This window comes from Silurus aristotelis (assembly GCF_946808225.1).
Source record: "Silurus aristotelis genome assembly, chromosome: 7".
Classification (NCBI taxonomy): Eukaryota; Metazoa; Chordata; class Actinopteri; order Siluriformes; family Siluridae; genus Silurus; species Silurus aristotelis.
The window spans coordinates 30,482,682-30,507,660 of record NC_139580.1 but is presented as its reverse complement, the minus strand read 5'-3'; the positions used below and the strand labels follow the sequence as shown (position 1 = coordinate 30,507,660).

The following is a 24,979-nucleotide window of genomic DNA, read 5'->3' as shown; positions in this document are numbered from 1 at the left end:
AACCCAGAAGAGTGGAGGTCCAAATACTGAACTAATTCCGGCATGAGATGACGTATGCGGGGAGGTGGGAGCTTAGAGGTTGAGACACTGGACTTTGGAACCGAAAGTTGAGTTCAAATCCCGGCCACTCCAAGCTGCCACTCCTGAGCCCCTGAGCAAGAACCTCAACCTCATAGACGCTCAGTTGCATAAATGAGATAACAAGTCGCTCTGGATCAGAGCCTCTGCCAAACGCTGTAAATGTAAATGCTGGTCAGGTGCCTGAACGCTTTTGGCTACGTATAGTGTATAGACTGGACAGGAAGCAGCTTTCCTCTGATAGTCAAACACGCAGGAAGACAACAGTCCACTTTATATTCCTGGCACAAAAATACCACCTGAAACAGGCAGCTATTTATAGCCACTGGAAAATAACATCTGACCACCAGAATCACAGCACGATCGAGCAGATGCACAGTTAGACAATGTGAATAATAATAATAATGATAATAATAATACATGCACACACTGTTTCAGCCTTACCAAGTGTGACACTCTCCACTTTGGGTCTCTGTGAGTAGGGTAGGTTTTTGTAGACCTGCTCAATAATCTTCTCTTTCACCTGAGAAATAGTGTCACAGTCCAGCACCTTCACTGGGGTGATGTCAGGACCCTCACCCTGAACCAAAACCTGTAGAGTCTGAAGCAACACAAAGACTAAGTGAGGTAAACAGGCTACGTACTCACACACACACACACACACACACACACACACACACACACACACACACACACACACACACACACACACACACAAACGCAATAAAGTACAAGAAAAACCTGATCAGGTTCGTGCCCATTCTTCACCCAGCTCTTACCAGCATGGAGTACTCCACATCATCACCCAGCAGGCCTGTGTCATTGAGTGTGTATTTAGCCTTCTTCACCTGTGCATCCACTGGACCTTTCTCTATTTGGTGCTTTATGGCTCGGAAGAGTTTATACAAAGGTTCTCCTGCAGAGTCCTTCAGATAGGAAACAAAATGACGAATCAGTCATATAAACCTCTTATAAAGTGGCCTTCACACTCGACTTGTCTCTCATATCTTTTTCAACTGCGGAAAGAAACGTAACCCGACTTTCTTGCGTCTGAAAGTGGTATTCGGTTTCACTGCACATAAGCGCGGCTACGTATTCACGCTAGTGTTTTCAACATGAAGTAAAAAAGAGACTCCACCAGAGTCGCTCTTGACATTTATTAAATATGACAGTCATAATGTTCGCTAAATGTCATGTCTCGAAAGGTTCTGTGGTAATAAGCAAGTGAAAAGAAGAAGCTAATCTAGCGCAATTATTCTTGAAAACTTTATTTCTTACCAAAAAAATCAATCCACCAAGGCCATGTGATTACCATTAAAACTCTGTACAGTAATAACCACAGGGTAATAATGCATTTTGATTGTACCGTGCAGTGTAAATAAACATTTATGAAACAATAAGGATGCTTAATAATACTTCATTCAATTCAAGTTTGTTTCTGTAGCGTTTTTCACAGTGGACGTTGTTTAAAAGCAGCTTCACAGAATGTAACAAAAATGTAAATATAGATGAGCTATGTGTGTTTATCCCTGATGAGCAGCCTGGGCCTTGAGAGGAACCAGACTCAAAAGGGACTCATTCAAGTGACACCAATAGAGTGATTATAAATCAGAAATTCTTTTTAAAACATTCTGTCTTTTACCATCATCGCATTTCTCTCCCTCTCCCTCTGTTCAGTTAAACCAGATCCTTTTCCTCTCTTTGGTTTTGTCTGATTCACCCCGATTCCCTACTTTTAAATGGAGTTAGGGACAACCTTACCACCATAAAGAACATCTTCATTCTTTATTAACGCATTATCTCTGTAAGCTGCTTTAAGGCAATGTGCATTGTTAAAAGCCCTCTACAAATAAAAATGCATTGAATTCAATTCTCCTCAATTGAAGACACTCTGTGCTGGGGATGGTTTCACATCATCAGCCTAAAAATCCATTAAGTTCCTGAGCTACTCAAGAACATTGAAGATGGATGTGGACTGTAATTAATATCAACAGTCTGCTACTATGGTTCAGGACCATGGCCAGTTCTGCATTCACACCTTTCCCTGAACTGCACACCTCAATAATGATCAACTGCAATAAATAGATATTCAGTGATGAGGACAAGGTTCCTTTTGAGTCTGGATGCTCTCAAGGATTCATCCTCAAACCATCTCAGGAGGTTTTTCCGTTAACATTATATTCAGAATTTACTCAGTAATTAATGACTAACAGCATTTGCAAGCGACAAGTTAATGAATTGTATGCCATCTACATTTTTGCCTTATAAACCCTTCACACTTGTTTTTGTCCTAATGAACTTATTAGCCAGAAAAAGGAGAAACTACACAAGTTCTAGGTGCTCAATACACTGTGTGAATGTGTAGCCTATTAATATGAAATAAATATAGAATATGTTCCCTGTTATAACAAACACATTTGTGGTTTTCCAATAAAAAAAAACAAGAACAAACATTAATTATTATTGCTGTGAAGAATAATGAATGTAATTTATTTAATTATTATTTAATTAGAATTAATAATAAATTAGAATTAGAATTACTAATTTAATTTAACTATTAAAATTTGTGCTTTTTGATTTAACGTGAGAACAAGTGATGACAGTCGCTTGGCAAACATTTTACATTTAACATTTTAATTGCAACAATCTAAAATACTAAAGTCTAAGGACACCAGAAACAAGTATAAAGAGGCGAGCAGACAAAAATAAATAAATTAACAGCTAATGAAGTTCTATAAATAGCTTGTAATGGCAAACAAATCAATAACTCGTCACCTAAAAATGCAGTTATTAGTCATTGATTACTGCCCAATTTCTGATCCTTAAAATAAAGTGTTAGTGTTTTTCTTTGCCACCGTCGCCACCGACTCGCTCGGTAGGGATAAACTTACAATTACAAACAACCAACTTATACCTTAAACCTTTACCTTATTACCGCTTTATCTCTATAAAGCTGCTTTGAGACAATGACCATTGTTAAAAGTAAAATACATTTTCTTCACATCTCAATATGATGTTTACCGGAACATGCTGTTATTTGACAGATTTCCGACGTTATCTTTTTTACGACAGTGAAGCTGAGACGGCATGTGCGTCGGTGCTGATCGATGCATTACCTTTAGGAACTGATAGAGGCAAATCGACATCCAGTTACAGAGCATCCTCTCAACCACCGTCTCTGACCTTCAGATACATAAAAAAAAAGAAATTCAGAAATACATGCATGCATGCTTATTATATAACCAATAATTATTTGCTCTTTTCCCCCTAAATGTGCCAAATGTTAGTGATTAGCATTTAATGAACAATTATGAAGTAATCAGGGAGCGGGATAATTAGTGTAGATCACCGGCTGATTGAGAATTATAATTAAACCAGGAAAAAGTGGCAGGCCAGTAAAATGGCTAGATTAGTGAACAGGGCGAAGCCAGGAACAATGTTTATCAGATACAATGCTCTGAAGTGATGTTTATGAAAGCAAACTGAAAAAAGCGCCAAATGAAGAGGTTTTTAATCGTCAGTCATCAAAGTGAAAATCACCATTTATTGGAAGAACGCTTATAAGTTCCAGCTCTTCAGAAGATGATGGCAGTAACTCACCTGCGCAGCATCAGTTTTGGGTTTTTACTATGCACATATTCATCCATAAGCCCTAACAGCAGTGTCCTCATGATGTCTGTGTAATATTCCAGCTTCCCGTGCAGAGCCACAGTAAGCAGAGACGCAAAGTACACCTTAGCTCTTGCATTAAAGTCTTGACGAGCCTCCAGAGTACGGATAAACTACAACAAGAGAGAGAGAGCGAGAGAGCGAGAGAGAGAAGAGAGAGAGAGAGAGAGAGAGAGAGAGAGAGAGAGAGAAGAGAGAGCGAGAGCGAGAGAGAGAGAGAGAGAGAGAGAGAAGAGAGAGAGAGCGAGAGAGAGAGAGAGAGAGAGAGAGAGAGAGAGAGAGAGAGAGAGAAGAGAGAGCGAAAGAGAGAGAGAAGAGAGAGAGAGCAAGAGAGAGAGAGAGAGAGAGGAGAGAGAGAGCGAGAGAGAGAAGAGAGAGAGAGAAGAGAGAGAGAGAGAGAGAGAGAGAGAGAGAGAGAGAGAGAGAGAGAGAGAGAGAGAGAGAGGAGAGAGAGGAGAGAGAGAGAGAGAGAGAGAGAGAGAGAGAAGAGAGAGAGGAGAGAGAGAGAGAGAGCGAGAGAGAGAGAGCGAGAGAGAGAGAAGAGAGAGAGAGAGCGAGAGAGAAGAGAGAGCGAGAGAGAGAGAGAAAGAGAGAGAGAAGAGAGAGAGAGCGAGAGAGAGAGAGAGAGAGAGAGAGCGAGAGAGAGAAGAAAGAGGTTAATAAGGTTAGTTTTATTGGTGGGTCCAAGGTTAGAAAACCAATAATCACACAGGTAGACGAGGTGTCTGGTGTATAGCAGGTGTGTGCTGGAAGGTGATGCTTTATAATAATGGAAATTAGAACTTAATTTCCAACGTTGGTTTTCAGAGAAATGTTTGCTTTGATTGGACACATCAAAACTCGATAAGTAAAATGTACATGATAAAAAAAGTAGATGGATTGAGAAGGTGGTAACTCATTGGTTAAGACTTTGGATTGAAAGGTCACAGGTTCCAATCCCAGCACCATCCCTTTGCTGGGCCCTTAAAGCAAGGCCCTTAACCCTCCACTGCTCGGTTGGTAAGCCGCTCTGGATAAGGGCGTCTGCCAAATGCCATAAATGTAAAGTATTACATGTTGATGTGGAACCATCTTGTCAACTGTACTGTAAGTTCCAGCAAGAAATATAATAACCAGTGTTGCATAGACACTTCAGAAATAGTTTAAAGAGTCTGAGCTGATGTGTAAGAAGGAATGGGCTGGACTAGATAAAGTGGCCTGACTTCTGCATATGGTGCTGGTATGAAACTTTTCCCCTGGGATGTTTTTCTCCTGCCCTGGATTCCCACAGGAGACAAACTTCAGGGAAGTGTAGGAATAATTCTATGAAGCTCAAGGCATTACAGCTGAAGCTCTTCCCTGTGGACAGAAGGGTTGCCCCAATGATATTACAAGGGAAAATCCGTTTGTACCAAATTGCATTTTGGGGGATTCTGTCCTCTTGGAAAAGGTGCAGCATGGTGAAGGTACCTGCTTGAGGAGGCTTCATTCTACTGACTCCACTGACTAGGAGAGCATTAAATCTTTGAAAAGTGTAACTGGTAGAAAGAGTCTTTTGAATTCAGGGTTTCTGCATGTTTCACCAAGTCAAACTTAAGAGTTTTAAAGACCTTTTAAGGACCATTAAGAATGAAATGTGAGACCTGTATCACGACATCACAAACACGCACACAAAGCGACCGGCCTTAACCGAGCCCTAAATCCATTTTTATTTTAAATCACTAAATCTGCACTTCATCATTGCTGAAAAATAATCAGTTTTACGTCTTTGGTACAATCCAAGTGAGCTTCATGCCAATAACAGGAAGCTGATTGGTTGTTGCACGTTGTTCTCATTTTGTTGCAGTAATACAGAGAATTATATCTTTCACTGGTGCAGATATAATTTTCTGTATTCATGAGGCAGCGTTCATGAACAGCGGAAAATAAAGACCTGTTTAAAACTTTTTAGGACCTAAAACACCAAAATTATTATTATTATTATTTTTTCTACTTTTTAAGACCCCCAAGGAAACCCTGTCAATATGAATCCAAACAGTGAAACATTATTTGATTTCTTTCCAAAGCCGAGGTCTGTCATTAACGCTCTGTTTAATCACAAGGTTGATTATAATAGTTATAATGATTGATTAATAATTGGTTGATTAAAATAGGTATAATTGTTACAATTATAAAAGTTGATTTGGGGCAAAGTTGATGACAACTTTTAATTATCTGCCTCCAACCAATAAATACCACACAAAACACCGTCTCATCTTGAATTTGGACAACATCTCAGGGTTGAATTCTCATTTACCAATTCCTTTGTTGTTGAAGAAACAATATCAAATCAAGTAAACAGCTATCGAAAGTTTTGGCTGGAAGACCGTCGGCGCTTGACATGGTTTCATCTGCAGGATGAACTGGTGAACATAAAGGCGCTGGAAGCTTTAGAACGAAACGCTCTCCTGGTTCTGCTGAGACGTCTTGGAGAGCCAAAAGTGCTGTTGCAAAAGCAGTGGCAGTGGGAAAGCGTTGGCACAAGACATTTGGAGATCCTTGTTTAAAGAATCTGGATTTATGGGTGGAAGGATGAGAGCATGCACAAGCACAAGTGTAGGCAAGTTTTGATATTTTTTAGCACTTTGGACAGCGCACTTTGAGGAACTCATTAACTTGAATGGCTAGAAATTGATCAGACATGTTCCACTGTAAAAAAGCATCACAGGCTGTTGGTTTAATTCTACAAAAGTGAAAAACAAAAATTGTCGTGAGAGGATTGTTAACCAGGAGAGTACAGTTATGAGGAAGAAGCACATGACTATGTCCCAGTTATACCGTAGACAGTTTTTGAGTAAAGCCCAGGGCATTTTGTTAAATGATTCCCACTCTACTGTATCATGAGTTCTGGAATTCAGTGAAAATCTCCTAAACAAATGGTTTTAGACATTCATTTACACGCTCAGCAGTAAAGCTTTTTTCCATTTAAGGTAAATACCTTCGAGAAATCGTGTTTCTTTATTATGCGCTTGAGTCTTATGTGATGTGCTTGTATGCTGCAACCAAATTGAATAAACTGAAAACTCTAGACCCCAAATCTTGACACACCGTCCTTCTGCTTGGCCTGACCCCCAAATGGAATAAAACGAATGAAAGACTGAATAAAAAAAAACTAATCGATGTAATGACCACTAAGGTGCCAAATAAGGTTGTGTGATCTGTGTCTAACTACCTAATGACCGGGGAGTTTATTAGGTCTTTCTAGATCTTCCAACATGTTGTTTCGATACTGTGGAAAGCTGCGGGTGTGCATTAAATGAGATATAAATGAGGTAAAGCTTTATTACCATATATCCCCAGAAGGTAACAGCAATAGCTTTGTGTTATAATTGTAATAATGGGATATAATTGTCTGAATATGAGAAATGCTTTATTTATCTTCAGGAAAACCAAATCATCCGACTCGAAAGACACCCCAAATAATTGCTTTTTCTCTTTTACTGGCAGTGGGTAAGACCTGTGGTTAAAAACTGGATTAGAAGTCGAATAAAGGATTTTGTTGATGAAACGCACTGAGGACTTAATCGCTCATGGGATTAATCTTACTTGATGGCTACTGCTTCATGGCGGACACGTAAAATCTGACTGATGCAAAATGCTCTGGGCCAAAAAATGAATGTACCAAATGTAATCTGAAGTGTGAATGCGTGTGAGTGGAAAAAAAACAGTGTCGTACAGTAATGAGGAAGGTCTTGCTGTTCAGCAGGTTGGAGAATTGATTAAGAGCCTGAGCCACTGTGGCTTTGCGGGATTCGGGAATATTCAGCTTGCCGGTGATCATGACATCATTGGCTCCGTCTTTCGAGGGCAGGAAGAAGACGCGGTCCGTGTAGGTCTTGTAGTCCAGAAACGGGATGCGGCCCTCGCTCAGATCATTCGTGTGGTCCTCCATCTCAATCATCAGATCTGCAGAGAAGCATGAACGGTGTTTGCTCTATAGCTTAAGCAATATATGTATTCAATTTTTTCCCGAAACAGAGCTTTTTACCACTCGTCCCCTCTGCCACATACTTATACACCAATCAGGCATAACATTATAACATCATGAGCGGTGAAGTGAAGAACAGTGATGATCTCTTCATCATGGCACCTGTTAGTGGGTGGATTTATTTATAAGGCAGCAAGTGAACATTTTGTCCTCAAAGCAGGAAAAATGGGCGACAAATTATGATGTCTAGACGACTGGGTCAGAGCGTCTCCAAAACCGCAGCTCTCGTGGGCTGTTCCTGGTCTGCGGTGGTCAGAATCTATCAGAAGGGCTCCAAGAAATGTATGCACCTGAGCAGTGAAGGCTGGTCCGTGTGGTCCGATCCAACAGATGAGCTCCTGTAGCTCAAACTGCTGAAGAAGTTCATGCTGTTGATGCTCCATGGGTCAGGACTGTTTTAGCAGCAATATATATAAAAATGTTATGCCTAGTTGGTGTATATTGGTGTAGACGAGGCCATGTCTTGAGGTACCACGCTTTCAAGTTACAATGGGCTCATCGGAACGTATCTCATCGGAACTCGGGGACTGCGTGTACATTTTCAATCATTTTAAGTAAATGGTTTGCGTTTAATGACCTGTGAATTCTTTCTTGCAGCGATCACGCACACTCTCCTCCAGATTCTCTAGCTGGTGCTTCACCTTCTCATACTCGCGCTCTGCCTGCCGGCTCTTCCTCCTTAAACACACAACATTCAGAAGAAACAAGGGGGCGATAAGTGGTGTTTTTTGTTATCACAGATTTCGCAATTTAGGTTTTCCAGTGTTTTTACCTGTAGCACACAATGGAAATGGCGATGATGAGCAGCATTGGGACGATGACTGCAGGGATGATAATCGTATCCAGTTTCACTTCATACTTCCTCTCATAGTGCACAGAGCCGACCAGCCACTCACCATTACCAAACTTAACCTGTGATGGAAATCGAAACAGCAGGTCAGGACTTTCCTTAGCGCACAGAAAAACAAGGCGTCCAGCGAACGACTAACGTTACATCGTATTTCCTGCGACGCTTTCATCAAGCTACGACAAACCAAGACCAAACATGTGTACATTTAATAACTCGATTCTCAAATATCCCGGGTCGTAGCTTTAATACGAATCCTGACATTCCGATCGCTTTAACGCATGAAAGTGGTGCGAGTGAATCGATCGTTCGTCATATGTAATGCGTGAGGAATGACGGGGAGCCGCGCAGGAGCTGAAACCTGAGAAGCTCACCAGAAGGTCCAGCGGTTCCGATGTCGTGTCTCTCCGCTGTCTCTTGGAACGGGATCTCGGGGTGGTGGTGGGAGGATCCAGGAACAGCTTATCGTCCTGAAGAGTGTTCACGTTACACGACACGTCACCCACGAACGCCTCCGCTTCCTTCGCTGTCATGGCTTTGGAAAAACCACGACCCTGCGACAACATGCGGTTTTTTTTTTGCAGAAATGTAAATACCTTTATTTCTGAAAAAATGACGACGTTCGATTTTCACCGAAAACGTGCAAAAGCAAATCGAATGTTTGGTGTGAAGACGCACCGTGACGATGATCATGCTGTTCTCCGGGATGACTTTGTTGGGGAGTTCGTTGAATACAGGGTCTGGGTGGTAATCGAACGGTTTTAGCTCCTCGATGAGGTTGTCCAGCTGGATAAAAGTTCTGAAGGACTGGCTCTCATAGGTTCTGTTCACGGCCGGCGAGAGGAACTGCAGCATGGTGTCGTTCTTACTGTGAGCCTCCTGACTGAACTGAAAGGACCGCAGGAAGCCATAACAATGAAATTTTAATTGATGTATTTCGACACACAAACACCCACACAGTGGGGGAAGAAAAAAAAAAGCCGACCGCTCCATAGAGCCGCCTCTGTATTAATCAAGCTGAACAGCCGGGCCCGGTGTTAATGTAGCTTCTAAATGAAAGTGAATTAGATTTCTCCCCTCATTCCCCTTTGCTGCTCTCCCAGTGGGAGTTCACACACTCAACCCTTACAGCCAATATTCCACAGCGCTGCTCAGACCACATCATACCTTCCAATTAAACAGCCATATATTTTATACACATTTACAGAATCCCTCGTTTTAGCCTGGGAGTTTTTTCTACAGATCTCGGAGACGGAGTTCAGATGATAAAGATTACTTGGGAAAGAAAAGCATGATGAATGTGTGTTTAATCTTTGTTGCTTTGTTTGTGAACGACTCTGGAAATGAACTTCCTGCCATATCGAAGAACTGAAAGCAGAACCTGAGTGAACGGATTCTCACCGAGAGAAAAAAAAAAAAAGAAAGAAATCTTTTATCAAGAGTTTGATACGGAGGGCACACGTGTACCTCCATAAGAGTGTGAAGTCCGGCCCATTCATCTGCTGAAGCTTGAACTATGATGACGGCTTTTTGGATGAGGTCGAACCCAGAGCCCATCACTCGGATCTTTCTCCCGCCGCTGAAAAAAATCAAATAAAAATACGGTACACGTGAACTTCACACGAACGCGCATGGACAAATCCACGTGGATCGCTTCCTGTGTCCTGTTTCTGGGGTCTTACATCTGATGCATTTGAAGAGCAACTATTCGACAGAATATTCCATCGAAAACTAGACATTTTATAGGGCTGAAAAGGGGGAGGAAAACTTCGCCAAATGTCCAAAAACTTTCCATGGGAACTTCATCTGGGGAATTTGGGAAATATTTGGAAACTTAACGGGAATTTTAGGAACATCACAGCTTGAGCTGGTCTCATAAATAGTCAATGACATTAAACATACATTGATGTGATATTGATGTAATATGGATGTAATTTACGTGAAAACTCGTAAAGATGGACATTTTTTTACATGTGGGATGAAAGAAATGATGTGTGTTGCAGTAATGCGCAGCGCATGTAGGGGGCGTGGCTTCAGTTGCGTGTGATTGATGACTGTCAGGGGAGAAATTCCACTGAAACATTAAATCCTTTACACAGGATTATCGACTACATTTAAGTTTCCTGTTATTGGCCAACCTGTAATTTAGTAAATTCCCAGTTAATTCCTGCTACTTCGTGGAATTTTGCCCAAAGAAAGGGTGAATCATTGGGGGCTCACCAGTCAAAGCTGCTTCTTGGTTGGTGGTCTGAAATGTCCGGGTTGTTGGAGAACTGGAAGAACGCCGGCACCTGAATGTGGGTGTGTTTCCCGTAGCGCACGATGACGGCCAGGGGGTCGGAGGGCACTTTCTCATTCCTGTACTGCCCCACTTTACATGTAACCTGCTTCCCAAACTCCTCTCTATTAACAAAAGTGTAAGAGAGTGTGTGTGTGTAAGAGAGAGAGAGAGAGAGAGAGAGAGAGAGAGAGAGAGAGAGAGAGAGAGAGAGAAGCATCCAATGAGAAGCAAACGCAAAAAAAACCCAAAAAACCCTTAAACAAAATTAGTAAAAAGGCAAGCAGCCGAGAAGAAAATTGAGGGGAAAGGTTAAGATAAGTGGGGCATTATGAACAAAGAAGAAAAAATGCAAAAGCGCAGAGAAGGAGGGAGAGAGAGAGAGAGAGAGAGAGAGAGAGAGAGAGAGAGAGAGAGAGTGAGTAAGTACAGGATAATACGGGGTCATGTATGCACCAAACTCGGACAGGTTATGAGTAATTACTTTCCACAAAGTCGTAAGCGTGAGTAATAAAGCCAATTACACGACTACATCCCCCATGATGCAACACTGCACTCACACTGGGCATGCCACGCCACCCACTGAGATGTCAATGTCTTCTTTTGATGCCGTATCAAGGTCAGTTCCGGTGATGGTGATGATCGTTCCTCCTGCTTTGGGACCGCGTCTGGGCTGTACCACCTCGGGCTTGGGATCCTGCATAAAAAATAACCAGAGCAATGGTGGGGGTGAGGGTGGGGGCGGGGAAATGACTCTGTATTGCAGACATGTTACACCATTCTGTCTGTCTTTCCTTCTTTTTTTTTTTTTTTTTTTTTACTTACAGCCACATGTAATAATTGGACACATGAAAGGATGGTCCAATCAAAGGGGGGGGGGGGGGGGATTGTTCTCTCAAGGGCAAGCAAATCAAATCTAATCTAATTATCTTACTGCTTTTGTCTAGGAGTTACATTCGCTTTGCGTTTTCTCCTGCTTTCAGTAACATTTCACCCTTTTGTTCGAGTTCCCAGTGCTCGTTTCGATCCGTCTGTATGCATGTGTTTTTCAGCAAATTGGAAGAAGCAGGTGAAGAAGCAGGTGAAGAAGCAGGTGAAGAAGCAGGTAGCTCCTCGCAACACACTAATGCGATTAAGGCGAAGGAAAAAAAAACCCTGACGCTTTCCAAAACTAAGCCGATTGAAACATTACAGTGTGGTGTCTAAAAGTAGTCTTGGAGCCGTGCGTCCTGCGAGCGGGGGATCAGTCGGGGGCTAATTGAGTGAGCTGTAGCTTAAAAAACTACGCGTCAAACACATTAACTCTGTTACCACCTACTCATAACTGTATCATAACTCCCTCGAGTTCTGGGCTCATATCTTCCCCAGGCTGTACTGACACTGATGCTCGCTCTCACACACACACACACACACACACACACACACACACACACACACACACACACACACACACACTGCTGTCAGCTCAACGAGCAAACACAGATCCCTGTGCAAAGCCCTGTGGGAGGGATACAGCGATGTTAACTCCCTATAATAGTGATGCAATAAAACGTGCTAATACGCAGAAAATTAACGTTCACTGCTAACCTGCCCTGCCCTGAGAAATATTGCTCCGTGGGGAACAATGCACATCCTTCTGCAGCCTCGGATAGGTTATTTTGGGGGTAAAACAAATGGAGTGCCCTTTCATTTTACAATTAGCCCTTAATGATGCAGCGGCAGTGTGTCCTACAGAATTTCACATCAGAAATAGCTCCTATTACATCCAACACAGCTGCTGTTCCATTCTCCTCGATGGTTACGGTTCTGGGTTACAGATTTGAAGGTCTGGGGTTCAAGCGCCCGGAATCGCCAAGCTGCCGCTCTTGGGCAGCTGAGTACGGCCCTTAATCATGAGTGTTACAGTGGTGCTGTAACATGGCTGATCCTGGCCTCTAACCTAAAATCCTAAAATCGCTGGGAAACGCGAAGTAAGAATTTCCCTTTGCAGTAAAGCGCACGGGACAAACTGATACATTTCGCCATCATATCCATCATTTTTTACTGACGAAAATGAGAGGAAAACCAGATAAAAATCAGTTATTAACGAGAAAAACTACGACGCAGATGAATTGACACTTTCGTCAACAAAAAAACCCAAGATGAAAATGTTTTATTTTTGTTTTATTTTTACGATTTGGGAAGAGATTTAAACTGTGCTGCGCTGTTTATTCACTCACATTAACAGATGTTTCTCCAGGAATATATACAGAGTTTGGACATTTTTGAGATATAATTATTGCATTACAAACGATTGGATTTTATTCCACTAAATTTACTGTAGAATGAGTCGACAAAATCTTGTGGTATTTAATTGACGAAAGCTAAAAAAAAATGTCGATGACTAAAATATCCCGAAAAACTAAAGACTTAATCGAATTCGCTGTTAAAATTAACACTGGTGACAAATTAAAGTTCTTCAGGATCTCAGTTTAGCTATGACTGAATATCAATCACAGGATGTTTCATTGTGGTCACGCATAACCTATGAGGTTGTAGCAAAAGGTTTTTGTCTTGTAACACGCCAACAGGTGGCAGCACAAGGCTGCACACACAGTCACAGGGAGCACTGACCTTCATAAGACATTGTGCCAAAAGACAGAGTAATGCAACTGGTGTTGTTCTGAACAAGTGTGTTATCACGTCTGCTATTTTCCAACCTTTCAGATACCACCTCGTATTAATGAAATCTCATTTCACAAATGAAAGTCTATAATCATTCAAATATACAGAAGGAGTCTCCAGTGTCAGGTGGGCAGTCTCTGGTACCCAGACGAGGACGGGTTCCCTTTAGAGTCTGGTTCCTCTCAAGGAACACTCTTCTAGACAATCTTCTAGACAACCTTATAACCACTGTATTGCTCACTTTCTTTTTAAATTGTGAGATGCCCTTTACCCAGACATACTGAGCAGCAAAGTGGTTCTCGATCAGGGGCCTGAGAGTGGGAGATTTGATCTTCTGATCCAATGCCTTAACCACTAATATACCACCTCCCCACTTCTTCCACAATACTTCCTGATCCTAACTAGAGTACATGGTGCATGCTGGGAAAAGTTTTGTAAATACTCACTCTGTAAGTAAAGAAGACGGAGGATTTGCTTCTCCTCTCTCCTTTGACCTCCACCTTCACGAGGCCTTCGTGCTGACCTCGGTGGATCACTTGACCGATTTCACACACCACGCTGCAAACAGGAAGAGGGAGTCAGAGTTATTATTTTTTTCCATCCTGATTTATTGGTATTTCCTCTGCTGTATATCTGACAGCACTTCTGAAGAAACGGTGCAACCGGTGTGTCCTGATGCAGCATTGAACTCCAGATCTCAGGGTTTCACTCAGGAAAGTAGATTCCACCTGGTGAGATCTACTGAGGCCTTTGGCTCAAAGCGCTGTGAATGTGTATGCACCATGCTGATGCCAAACCCTGCTGAATAATGCCTGGAGCACTCTTTCTTACACACACACAAACACACACACACACACACACACACACACACACACACACACACACACACACACACACACACACACACAGTCCTCAGGACTTGAGAGGCTTGTTAGCAGCCAAGCGAACACAAAGCTGGACCACCCTTGGACATAAGCAGTGTAAGTGAGCTTAAAAGCTCAGTGTGGGATCTCGGCAGCACATCCCAGCCCGTGGGTAGAGGACAGGTTAGAGCCCGAATTACTGCTTCAGCTTTCAATCTTTTCGGCTGCCATTTTTCTTCCCTCTCAGCTTAAGACCTGAATATTGAATACACTTCTGACGGTTCGGCAAAGCGCACGACAGAGAGAAGAAAAAGTACGTTTGGTAAAACTTTAAAACAATGGAACTGTAGAGAAGAAAAAAAAAAAATCTCGACCCAGCTTTAGATTTGCTGCCACGTCCCTGAGCTCTAAGGCTCAACCAAAAAGACCAGGACCTTACAAACTGAGTTTGATGATGCAGAAGCGTCTCTGAAACATCACCTGGTTGAAACGGAGTATTTCTCCTCCTGGTGGATGCAGGGAACTCCGGCTACAGAGATGCTCTTGATATCGTCCTTGTGAATGCCCAAGTTAGAGCCTTTAATGGTGACTGAGATGCCTCCTTTCAGTGGACCGTAGCGTGGACTTATCTGAAAGGAAATGAGGAGGCGTGGAGAGGAAGTGGAGCATTAGGACAGTTCTTATGAACAGAAATCCGACACTGGATTTTATCCTACAATGTCAATAAAACGTGCTGAAACTGAAAGCTGAGCAGTTTTGAGATGTGGATTGAGCAGTGGTGTAAAGGATTTGAGTAAACATACTTCATTGCTGTACTTAAAGATAAAAGTAACTTTTACTCTTCACTCAACTACAATTACGGTTTAGTATATGCACTTTTACTCCACTAAATTTTAATTACACAATGACTGTTATCTGTTACATTTTGCTCCTCTGTTAAAGTAAAGCTCAACACTCCCTGACCCTCATCTCCTGCCTCTGAGTGAAATTTTGGGAACCAGATTTTGTTGAAGTAGAATAAAAATATTGCCCCTTCGAGACCGAGAGCCGCATTCAGTCACAGTCAGCTCTGAATATTTGGTTTTACTTTAATGAAAATGATTTACTTTCCTTTTATTTGACCAATGAATACTAAGAGTTGTCTCACTTTGTGACATGAGACCGTCATTTCATTTGTTAATTGAACACACCATTTTGAAGATTGCTTTAATACTTTGTTTGATTGTTGTTTCATTCTGGCGTGTTAAAGAGGAGGTTGATGGGTAATGCAGTGTTAATGAGGTGTACGATTTGATCTGCATTTTAGAAAACAAAACCTCACAAATGAACCGTTTTTGGCTTCTCACTAAGACGTGACTTGTTCGTGAGTGGGTCTCAAGTACTTGTTCAATTCAGATATTCAAATCTTATTGGAATCGGTGATATTTAAATTGTAATGGAGTATGTTTTGCATTAAGGTGCCTATACGTTTACTCAGGTCTCTTTAACCCTGAAAGTTATCTGTCCAGCAGTGCATAAATATCAAACAACCAAAAGAAATTGATAAAAAAAAATGCTAAAGACTTTCTGGAAACTCACCGCTGAGATCACAGGGTCTGGACATTCCTGCTCCTCATCGCTGGGACACAGTTTATGAAACACACAGGATCGGGACCGGGTGCACCACACACAGTTGTATTTAAAGTCTGTGTTCTTACACAAACTGCAGTCCTCCCGGTCCAGAGAACAGTTATACAGCGTTACTGCAGAAAACAAAAAAACATACACAGACTCATTCCCGTAAAACAAAAGATTACAAGAACAATACGAACAATTATACAGAGAGCAAAATCTACCATTCAGTGTGCTGTCAATCTTCTTCTCCATGTGCTTGTCTTTAATGTGGAACAGGATGCTGGTCTCCTGAGCTTTATCATATGAAAACTATGAGACAAAGCAGAAAGAATTTCATCCATACTGTTACTATTATTATAACTTATTATTATGAGTCTCGTTTACACCACGTGTGTGTACACAGTGCAGAGTATTCAGGTCCCGTCGTTTTTCCACGTCGGTCTACACAATGTACATAACCACAGAGCGGAAACCAGATCTGTGATGCTCTACAAATGCATATACAGTATCTCACAAAAGTGAGTGCACCCCTCACATTTTAGTATCTTCTGAAGGGACATAGAAATAAAACATGGATAAATTCGAGAGGATTCAATGTGCAGCTTGTACAGATTTACTGTCCTCTCACAATAACAACATACAGCTAAATTTGGTCTAAATACCTGCCAACAAAAGTGAGTGCACCCTCAGTGATAACAGCTGTAGGTTAAGTCCAATTCTTTCATACTGGATATTCTACATGGACCTCATGGTAAAGAGCCTCTGAAGATTTGAGAGTTAGAATTGTTGCTCTCCACAAAGACGCCTCTGCTGTAAGAAGATCAGTATCTCCCTGAAACTGAGTTACAGTACAGTGTTCAGGATCATACAGAGGTTTTCCAAGACGGGTTCCACTCAGAACAGACCTCACAAGGGTCCATCAGAGAAGTCGAGTCCTCGTGATGTGCGTCAGGTGCAGAGGCTGAATGTGTCTTGCCTACAGTCAAGCATGGTGGCGGCAGCATCATGGTCCCTCTTAGACAATAATGACTGTTATTTTCAGAGGACAGTAAATCTCTACTGTATACAAGCTGCAAATTGTCTACTCTCAAATATACCCAAGTTTCATCTCTATAGTATTGTCCCTGGTGCAACCTGTTTATCCGAACAATCTGGGGTCATTTTGGATCATTTGATCTAGATCTTTGAGATGTTTTTATGCTTTGATTGGAGTCCAGCTTTGACCAATTCAGTTGACATGATTTACATAAGCACATACTGTCTGGATAAGGTCTAACAGCTAAAAATGCAGGTCAGAGCAGCACCTGAAACATGAGGTAAACAGAAACTGAGGGACAGGTTTGTGTCCAAGCACAGGTCTGGTGAAGGCTACAAACCCTTTCTAAAAGCACTGAAGCTTCCTGGGAAGTGGGTTGGACCAATCAGGAGAGAAGGCCTTGGTAAGAGAAATGGCAAAGGACCTGATTTTAGCTCCAGAGATATTGTGTAGAGATGGAAGAAACCTGCAGAAGTTCGACACTCCACTGATCTGAGATTTATGGTAGACAGAAGCCTCTTTATCTGCTTTGTCAATATCAGTTATAAAATAAAGAATAATATTCAAAACCATTCATATATTTTTTTTGTGTCACAATAGTCACACTCGAGGAATTGCTTTTTTTGGTAATATCTGTAGGCGCGCTGCTGTTCTCAAATTCCTGCTCTCTCATTGGAAATGCATCTGGCAGCGAGTCAAACAGAGCTGAAGAGAATCGATGCTCCAGGCCTGTTCTCGTGGTGCACTGCTCCACGCTGCTCCACGCCGCTTCCCTGCCACACTCCAAGACTTTGAAAGTCAGACAGTCGTTCGATAAAAGGAGCTGTGAAATAAGTTCTGCTTTAACCAACAGGGGGTGCAGTGATCTAAAAGTCATGCTTTTACGACAATGGAGGCGTGTCCTTCACTCGGCACCTGGACTGCTTAAATCGCTTTTACTGCAGTTCAGCCTGACTGAGAAACTCTGGGGTGAAAATTTGATGCGTTGGTTTAAGGATGCGTTCATGCTTATTCTCGTGGGTATTGAATCCAAAACGGAAAATGATCATATTGGGTCATTGGTTTTGTTTCTTTTAAATAAATAATAATATAACAGAAATAATAAAAGGTTAAAGAAAATACTGGGCAAAGAAAACGGATTTGTTATCAAAATTGGAATTCTAGTTACGCCACCAACGGGTCAAAGTTACTATGGCAACTGCTGGTTCGAACGCCTACTGGCGTCTTCGTAGCACAACAACTGACGGCTTGCAGTGATGAAATCCCTGCATTTGTGATCGCCAATCCCCCCCCCCACACCCCCCTTATAGCTTTGGAGATGTTTCTTTGCTGCATTTATTCCACAGACAAGGTGTTTATTTTATTATAAGAACAGACACTCATTAGTGCTCTTTTTTGATTGTAAAGTATTTTCTCGAACTGTTCCACATTTTCAATCAACGCAAGTCTTTTTATAGAATCACTTTTCTGGGTTATTTATACAATCACACACTAGTTCACGAATCCGTCATTACAGAATTATAGTTCTGTCTTCGGCTGATCGATTGCATCTGAAGTGGTATAACACAACAATTGGTAAACAATAATACTAATACTACAACTAATAATCATTGCAAACTGTGTGAATGAAGAGAATCTTTATATATTCTGAGCTCCAGTGGGTCAAACTGAGTAGAGCCACAGTGACAGAATAATGATATCCCTGGAGTAGACGAGCTAAGTGACAGCCAGCGAGAATACTAATGACCAGAACAATCAATCAAAGGTTCACTTCAACCATTTTGCCTACACATACAGTGGCATATACTAATAATGGGTGTGTGTGTGTGTGTGTGTGTGTGTGTGTGTGTGTGTGAGTGGGCGGGCATATAATAATGTAATTACAATTGTGTGTGTGTGTGCGAGAGCGAGAGGACGATCGGCATAACGAGAGCGGTTTTACTCACCATGTATCCACTGAAAGAGAAAAACGGACCCTCCTCCGTTTTCACGTCATCTTCAAACTGTTTCATGAGGTCTGTACCGATGGTGAACTCTCTGCCCTGTGAATGAATACTGTATGTGGTGAAGTTGCATGTACAGAGTGTGTACTGATGTTGATCTTCACACTGTTGATACCGCACTAATCAGCACTGAGAGCAACATGAGAAGACGGAGAGCATAAAAAACGACAATGGAGCGATCGATCAGAGGGGCTCAGGAGGACTAGGACCTGAAAAGTCCGTGTCCAATTCACATTCTATTCATCCTCATCCTCAAACTATTCATTCAGTAAAAACTGGAAATGGGGCGGAGTCAGAGAGCTGATTGGTCAGAATGACTAGATTTGGTTTCTATCTCTTTAGAAAGTGTGAAAGTAGAAATATTTGATTATTATATTTTCAGTAGGAGCTGAACAAACATTAAAGATATTCCCCAAAACTTTCTTTTTCTTTACATTAGGTGAAACAATTGCGGTGTGAATCCTGGATGATCGGCAGCCGTGCTGGTGTTTTGTTTTTCAGCTCTCTGCTTGAATGACACGCTGATGTGACGCTCTCGCTTTGGCTTTTTTTTTCTATTCTGAATGTGAAGAAAATCTATCAAAGTGTGTAAAATCCCTGCATGTGTGAACACAAAATAACTCTTCAGTAAACATCAGAACACACGGCGTATTCGCTTTGCCGTATTGGGGCAGGTTCGGGATCGAATCCTTTCTCGCTGCAGACGAATGGACGGGCGGAGCAACGCACTTGGAGAAATTCCGTAAAGAAGCTACAAGTGCAATAAACTGGTCTATTAAAAAGTGTCAAGATTATATTTTTGCTTTATGCACAGAAAAACCTATAAATCAAAAACATGCAGAGATTAAAACTTCTTCTGCACCTGAAATGTCTTTAACTTTATGATAATTAAAATGAATTCAGAGTAGAATCTTATTAAAGCACATTTACTCACAACTCCCTAAAGTGAATGACTTCCTGTACCAGGATTAATGAAAAATTTGGTTCTGCAAGTTCAGTTTCATGTTCTATTTACATAAAAATGATTTATCTGCTTCTCCAAAGTGCAGATGGTGCGACTGCAGTGCTGCTGTGATGGTCAGGAACACGGCTCACTGTGGTGAACTCTCTCCAACAAGGAGATGTTTGAAATTAATAGATTATAACTTTACTGGGGGCATGGATATGGTTTTGTTGAGTGGCATTATGTTGGTGTTTGTTGAATGGGGAGTTTTGTGGGTGATTTGATGGGTGGGGTTTGTTGGGTAGGGTTATTATGGGTGGGGTTATAGTGGGTCATTTATGAGTGGTGAAGTTATAAATGGTGGGTAGGTTATGATGGGTGGGGTTTGTTGGGTTGGGTAATGATGGGTGGGGTTATGGTGGGTGGAGTTATAATAGGTGGGGTTTGTTGGGCAGGGTTATGGTTATTGGGGTGTGTTGGGCAGGGTTATGATGGGTGGAGTTATAATAGGTGGGGTTATGATGGGTGGGGTTTGTTGGACAGTGTTATGGTTATTGGGGTGTGTTGGGCAGGGTTATGATGGGTGGGGTTTGTTGGACAGTGTTATGGTTATTGGGGTGTGTTGGGCAGGGTTATGATGGGTGGAGTTATAATAGGTGGGGTTATGATGGGTGGGGTTTGTTGGACAGTGTTATGGTTATTGGGGTGTGTTGGGCAGGGTTATGATGGGTGGGGTTATAATAGGTGGGGTTATGATGGGTGGGGTTTGTTGGACAGTGTTATGGTTATTGGGGTGTGTTGGGCAGGGTTATGATTGGTAGAGTTTTGTTAGATAGGGTAATGATGGCTGGAGTTTGTTGGGTGAAGTTTGTTGGGTGGAGTTTGTTGGGTGGGGGATTCGTGTTAAATGGGGGGTTTGTGTGGGTTTGGGAAAAAAGCTTGATGTACCTCTGCATTCGACTTTTCATGCTGTATAACATGTATAACATGTGCTGTTTAAAAAGCAATATGTAAAAAGAAAATGATGTAATTCTGAGCTGCTTTTCTGCTCGTCCTGGTTGTAATTAGTAGCTATTTGAGTTGCTGTAGTCTGTTTTTCAGCTTGACCCAGTCTGCCTGCTCAATAGATGTTCACACTTCGGTATCGATAGATTTTTTAAACCAGGGGTCACCAAACTTTTTAAACTTTTTACCGATTAATGTGAAGGGCTACCAGTTTAATACACACAAGTCAAAATAACACACAAGTTTTGAAATAACAGATTTGCTCTATTTACCTTTAATGATATGTTATTATTAATAATGAATGATATTAATCTATATCTAGTCATCTATATTTTTATATTGTTATTTTCAAATTCACACCAATGCAAGTGTGATTTAAAAAAGAATAGCAACAAAAAGACAGTTTGATGCAGCTCACTGGTAAGTGGCGCTATGGTGAGCTATTTTTAGAAAAGGCGACTCATGTGGTCCTTGCGGGCGACTCCTGGTCTGAACTACTCAAACCCGCTCATCAGGTACCAGAACCCAGACCATTTTCAAGGTGCTTGAGATCACTAGAACCTGTATCTGAATGACTTCATGCACTGTGCTACTTTCACTAAACACAGGTGATCAGATCAAAGCCTGATTTTTAAAGAAGAAAATAAAGTTCACCAGGAATCACCAGAGAGTCACAGCTCACCTTGTAGGGCTCCAGATTTACTCCTTCAAAACTGATGCGAGTCTTATATCCCACTGGGATGAGGATGGGATCCGGGTTTTCAAATCGTGGACATTTCTTTGTCTGGAAGACATTTTAAACACACACACACACACACACACACACACACACCAAAACATCATATTTCAAAACATTATAATATATTTTTTAAAGTTTGTTTATTCCTGGATAGAAAAATGATCCAAATAATTCAGGTATCTTTCTTCGAATCTTCCCTACAAGCCAGAAATCCTCTTTCCGAGTCCAGAATATTATATTATTCATGCAACAACTCTAACATGTAGAACTTCATACAGAAAGTCCCTGCGCTATAATCTGATCATAATTGCTGATCACAGCAATAATCCCTGGACGCAAACAGTTGTCCTGCACACAGAAATGAGTGAATGAGGTTGAGAAGTTTTTTCACCTGTTTGTGTTTAATTATATTGGCCCCCGTTTCGGCATCGTTCATATCCGAGCACGTGTGATCAGCAGTGTTCCACTGGCACGCCCACGGTCTGCTCACACACGCTATACAGCTACGGGTGGAGCAGAGAACAAGGAATCACACACACACACACACACACACACACACACACACACACACACACGTTTAGACAGAACCGGGAGAGACTCCAGTGGTACATAATTAAATTTTTTTTTAGCAGTGTGTGAATTTAGAGGAGAACACGCATCTTTTCAATTCCGAGGAAATAAAGCTCATTCATCAGTTACAGTCCGGAGTGCTTAAAAAAAAAAAAAAAGAAACAAATGGAAAAGTAAAAAAAAAAAAAACAACAACCAAGAGTTTGACTTTAGGTTTTGATGAATGAATAGGAAACGAAAGCAATTTCCTGTTGAGGGTATGAAGGTGGGGGGAAAAAAAGAAAAAAAAAAAAGAACAGCAAATCTTACTCCAGAAGCAAATTCAATTCCAGCATCACTCATGCATCACGATTTATGAGTAAAAGCCAGTCTGGTTCGCGCGGATGCTCGTATTCATTACGCACACGTGCACTTTGTAGCTCGGCGTCAGCACAAAACGGTGACACACTCGCTGACACGGGGAGAAGAGAGAAGAAGCCACTCACGGAGTGTTTTCCGCTTTGCGCACCGCCGCCGCGCAGTCGTAGAACTCGTAGTCGCGCGAGGCCACTTCCACGCTGTCGTTCACAAAGATCCTCACCGGCACCGCCACCGAATCTTCACACAGACACGCAGGACACAAACCTCACTTTACTCATCAGCAATTATTCATCATTATTACTTATAGATTATTAGAAAAAAAAAATTTCAATAAAATATAATGTTTAATTCCATAAATCTTAATTCTATAAAATACACTACATAGTTTGTGGACACCTGGCCATAAGACTGGCATGTGGAACATCCCATTCGACTTTCAATCCCCTTTTGCTCTCATCATATCCTCCACTTTTCCAGATGTTCCACTAGATTTTGGAGTGTGTGTAGAGATTTGTATAGATCTTCCAGGCCTGGGGTTCAAGTGCGTTCACATTCATCCCAAAGGTGTTCAGGGTTGAGTTCCGAGCTCTATAGCAGGAGATCTTCCACTCCAACCCATTTAAACTATAGGCTCAAGAAGCCAGCTGTGTGCAGCTGGATTTGGTTCTCCTAGTTTTATTAAAAGGATAATTTATTTTATCAAACACGTTGCACACGACGCACTTTATGTGGCTGCGAAAACTTTTTTTTACTGCTTAGTTTTGTGCTGTTTTATGAAGCATCAGGGTTCTGGAGAAACGTTTCTACAACTGTGCAGACGTGAGAAGTAATGAAGTACATATACTGCGTTACTGTATGGAGGTCGACTTTTCTGGTATCAGTATTTTACTTCACTTTTAACTTTCACTCGTTTACTTTCAACCATTTTGTACACAAATATCTGAACTGCCGACTTCTTAGATTCACATTCAGACCGTCACCAGGTTTTTTTGTCACTGCGCGGCTTTTTAAAATACCGCTGGTGTATCATTTCCTGGCTCGCGCACTACAGACTTATTTACAAAGCTAATAGGGAGCACGGCAGAAGGCAACAAGAAGTCTGGGGTTAACGTGGATGAGACAGAGGGAAAACTGAGACGTTCCTGATCATCATCATCTTTTCATCAGCCTGATACAATCATTAGGTGACATTCTTTTATTCTTTTGTATTCATATATAAATTTAATATGAATATAATAATATGAAGTGAGGTTCAGTTACCAGCGTGACACTTAAACAGTAGTAGTAATGACTACTTTTTACTGAAGTTCATGTCAGAGCCCAAACTTCTCTACTTAGTTTGAGGAAGAACCACATAGGCTGGAAAAGCGAGGTGTCCCAATACTTTTGTCTGTATAGTGTACATTGAATATAAGATGGTTCATCATATTTTTAATAAAAATAATATGTTTTAATTATATAGCACCTTTACCCAGCTCACGGACGCGTCACACAATAAGGAACAATATAAGACAATCCAAGTGAAATGCATTAGCAGGCGGTCAGGGACAGTAAAACCTTCTCTGCTGGTCTAAACACTATCAGAAACACTGACCTACATTTACAAACTAAATTCTAATATTTGTTCCATGAAATTGTATTAATTTATTCACATCAGTTTATTCTCTTCATGTTGTAGAGTTTCTCTCGGCTGCACTGCTTCAGTACGTGTATGTGGATGTTAGATTTTTTGTCCAATCAGATTTCAGCCTCTATGTGCTGTCATGTGAATCTAATCTCCCCAGAGCCTTCAGAGTCAGTACTGCTGGACTTTTACCATCGAGAATATTACCAACAGCTCTGTTTCTTTAACCAATCAGATTTCATGGTAAAACACGTGTGTAGCTCTGCACACGTTAATACATCCGAGTTAGATTTTTTTACACCTACAGAGGAAGAGAAATGTATTTGGTCTCGGACATACTTAAAAATCCATTGTGAAGAAAAGCGAGACATGGTGAGGAGGTCAGTAAACCCTGAAGCTAGCTAGCGTGCCTCAGCCCGGGAAAGGGTTTGTTCTCCACTTCCAGACCAGTGAATACGAGCGGTACCACTGGATTACAGCCTCTGGGGGGCGCTGCACATTATGAGTCTGCATCTCTGGTGAGTAGGTTGGATTTTATTTTTTTTTATGTTTTTGTCATGTTATTAGACAAATATTGATTGTGAACTGCTCCAGATGTTGTAGGTGCACAGTTGTGGTTGTAGTGTAGAGGTTTGGAGTGTAACTGGGTTTGTTGTTTTAGTAAAATGGTTTTCACCTCT

At 41.5% G+C, this 24,979-nt stretch overlaps 1 protein-coding gene across 7 annotated transcripts in view; it reads right to left on the bottom strand.

Moving 5' to 3' along the window:
• plxnb2b (plexin b2b) overlaps positions 1 to 24,979 on the bottom strand; it is a 150,942-nt gene that overhangs the window by 18,101 nt on the left and 107,862 nt on the right. For all 7 annotated transcript variants that reach the window (XM_083546087.1, XM_083546089.1, XM_083546090.1 and 4 more), the window contains 20 exons: positions 22,801 to 22,912; positions 22,137 to 22,248; positions 21,689 to 21,790; positions 19,002 to 19,097; positions 16,241 to 16,328; positions 15,984 to 16,147; positions 14,886 to 15,034; positions 13,989 to 14,100; positions 11,439 to 11,575; positions 10,821 to 11,003; positions 10,068 to 10,179; positions 9,279 to 9,488; positions 8,975 to 9,154; positions 8,526 to 8,665; positions 8,331 to 8,431; positions 7,442 to 7,671; positions 3,679 to 3,860; positions 3,195 to 3,261; positions 858 to 1,004; positions 523 to 679 (listed from right to left, as the gene is read on the bottom strand). In XM_083546087.1, the coding sequence (XP_083402213.1) occupies positions 523 to 679; positions 858 to 1,004; positions 3,195 to 3,261; positions 3,679 to 3,860; positions 7,442 to 7,671; positions 8,331 to 8,431; positions 8,526 to 8,665; positions 8,975 to 9,154; positions 9,279 to 9,488; positions 10,068 to 10,179; positions 10,821 to 11,003; positions 11,439 to 11,575; positions 13,989 to 14,100; positions 14,886 to 15,034; positions 15,984 to 16,147; positions 16,241 to 16,328; positions 19,002 to 19,097; positions 21,689 to 21,790; positions 22,137 to 22,248; positions 22,801 to 22,912 (2,781 nt within the window). The remainder of the gene's footprint in view (positions 1 to 522; positions 680 to 857; positions 1,005 to 3,194; positions 3,262 to 3,678; positions 3,861 to 7,441; positions 7,672 to 8,330; positions 8,432 to 8,525; positions 8,666 to 8,974; positions 9,155 to 9,278; positions 9,489 to 10,067; positions 10,180 to 10,820; positions 11,004 to 11,438; positions 11,576 to 13,988; positions 14,101 to 14,885; positions 15,035 to 15,983; positions 16,148 to 16,240; positions 16,329 to 19,001; positions 19,098 to 21,688; positions 21,791 to 22,136; positions 22,249 to 22,800; positions 22,913 to 24,979) is intronic.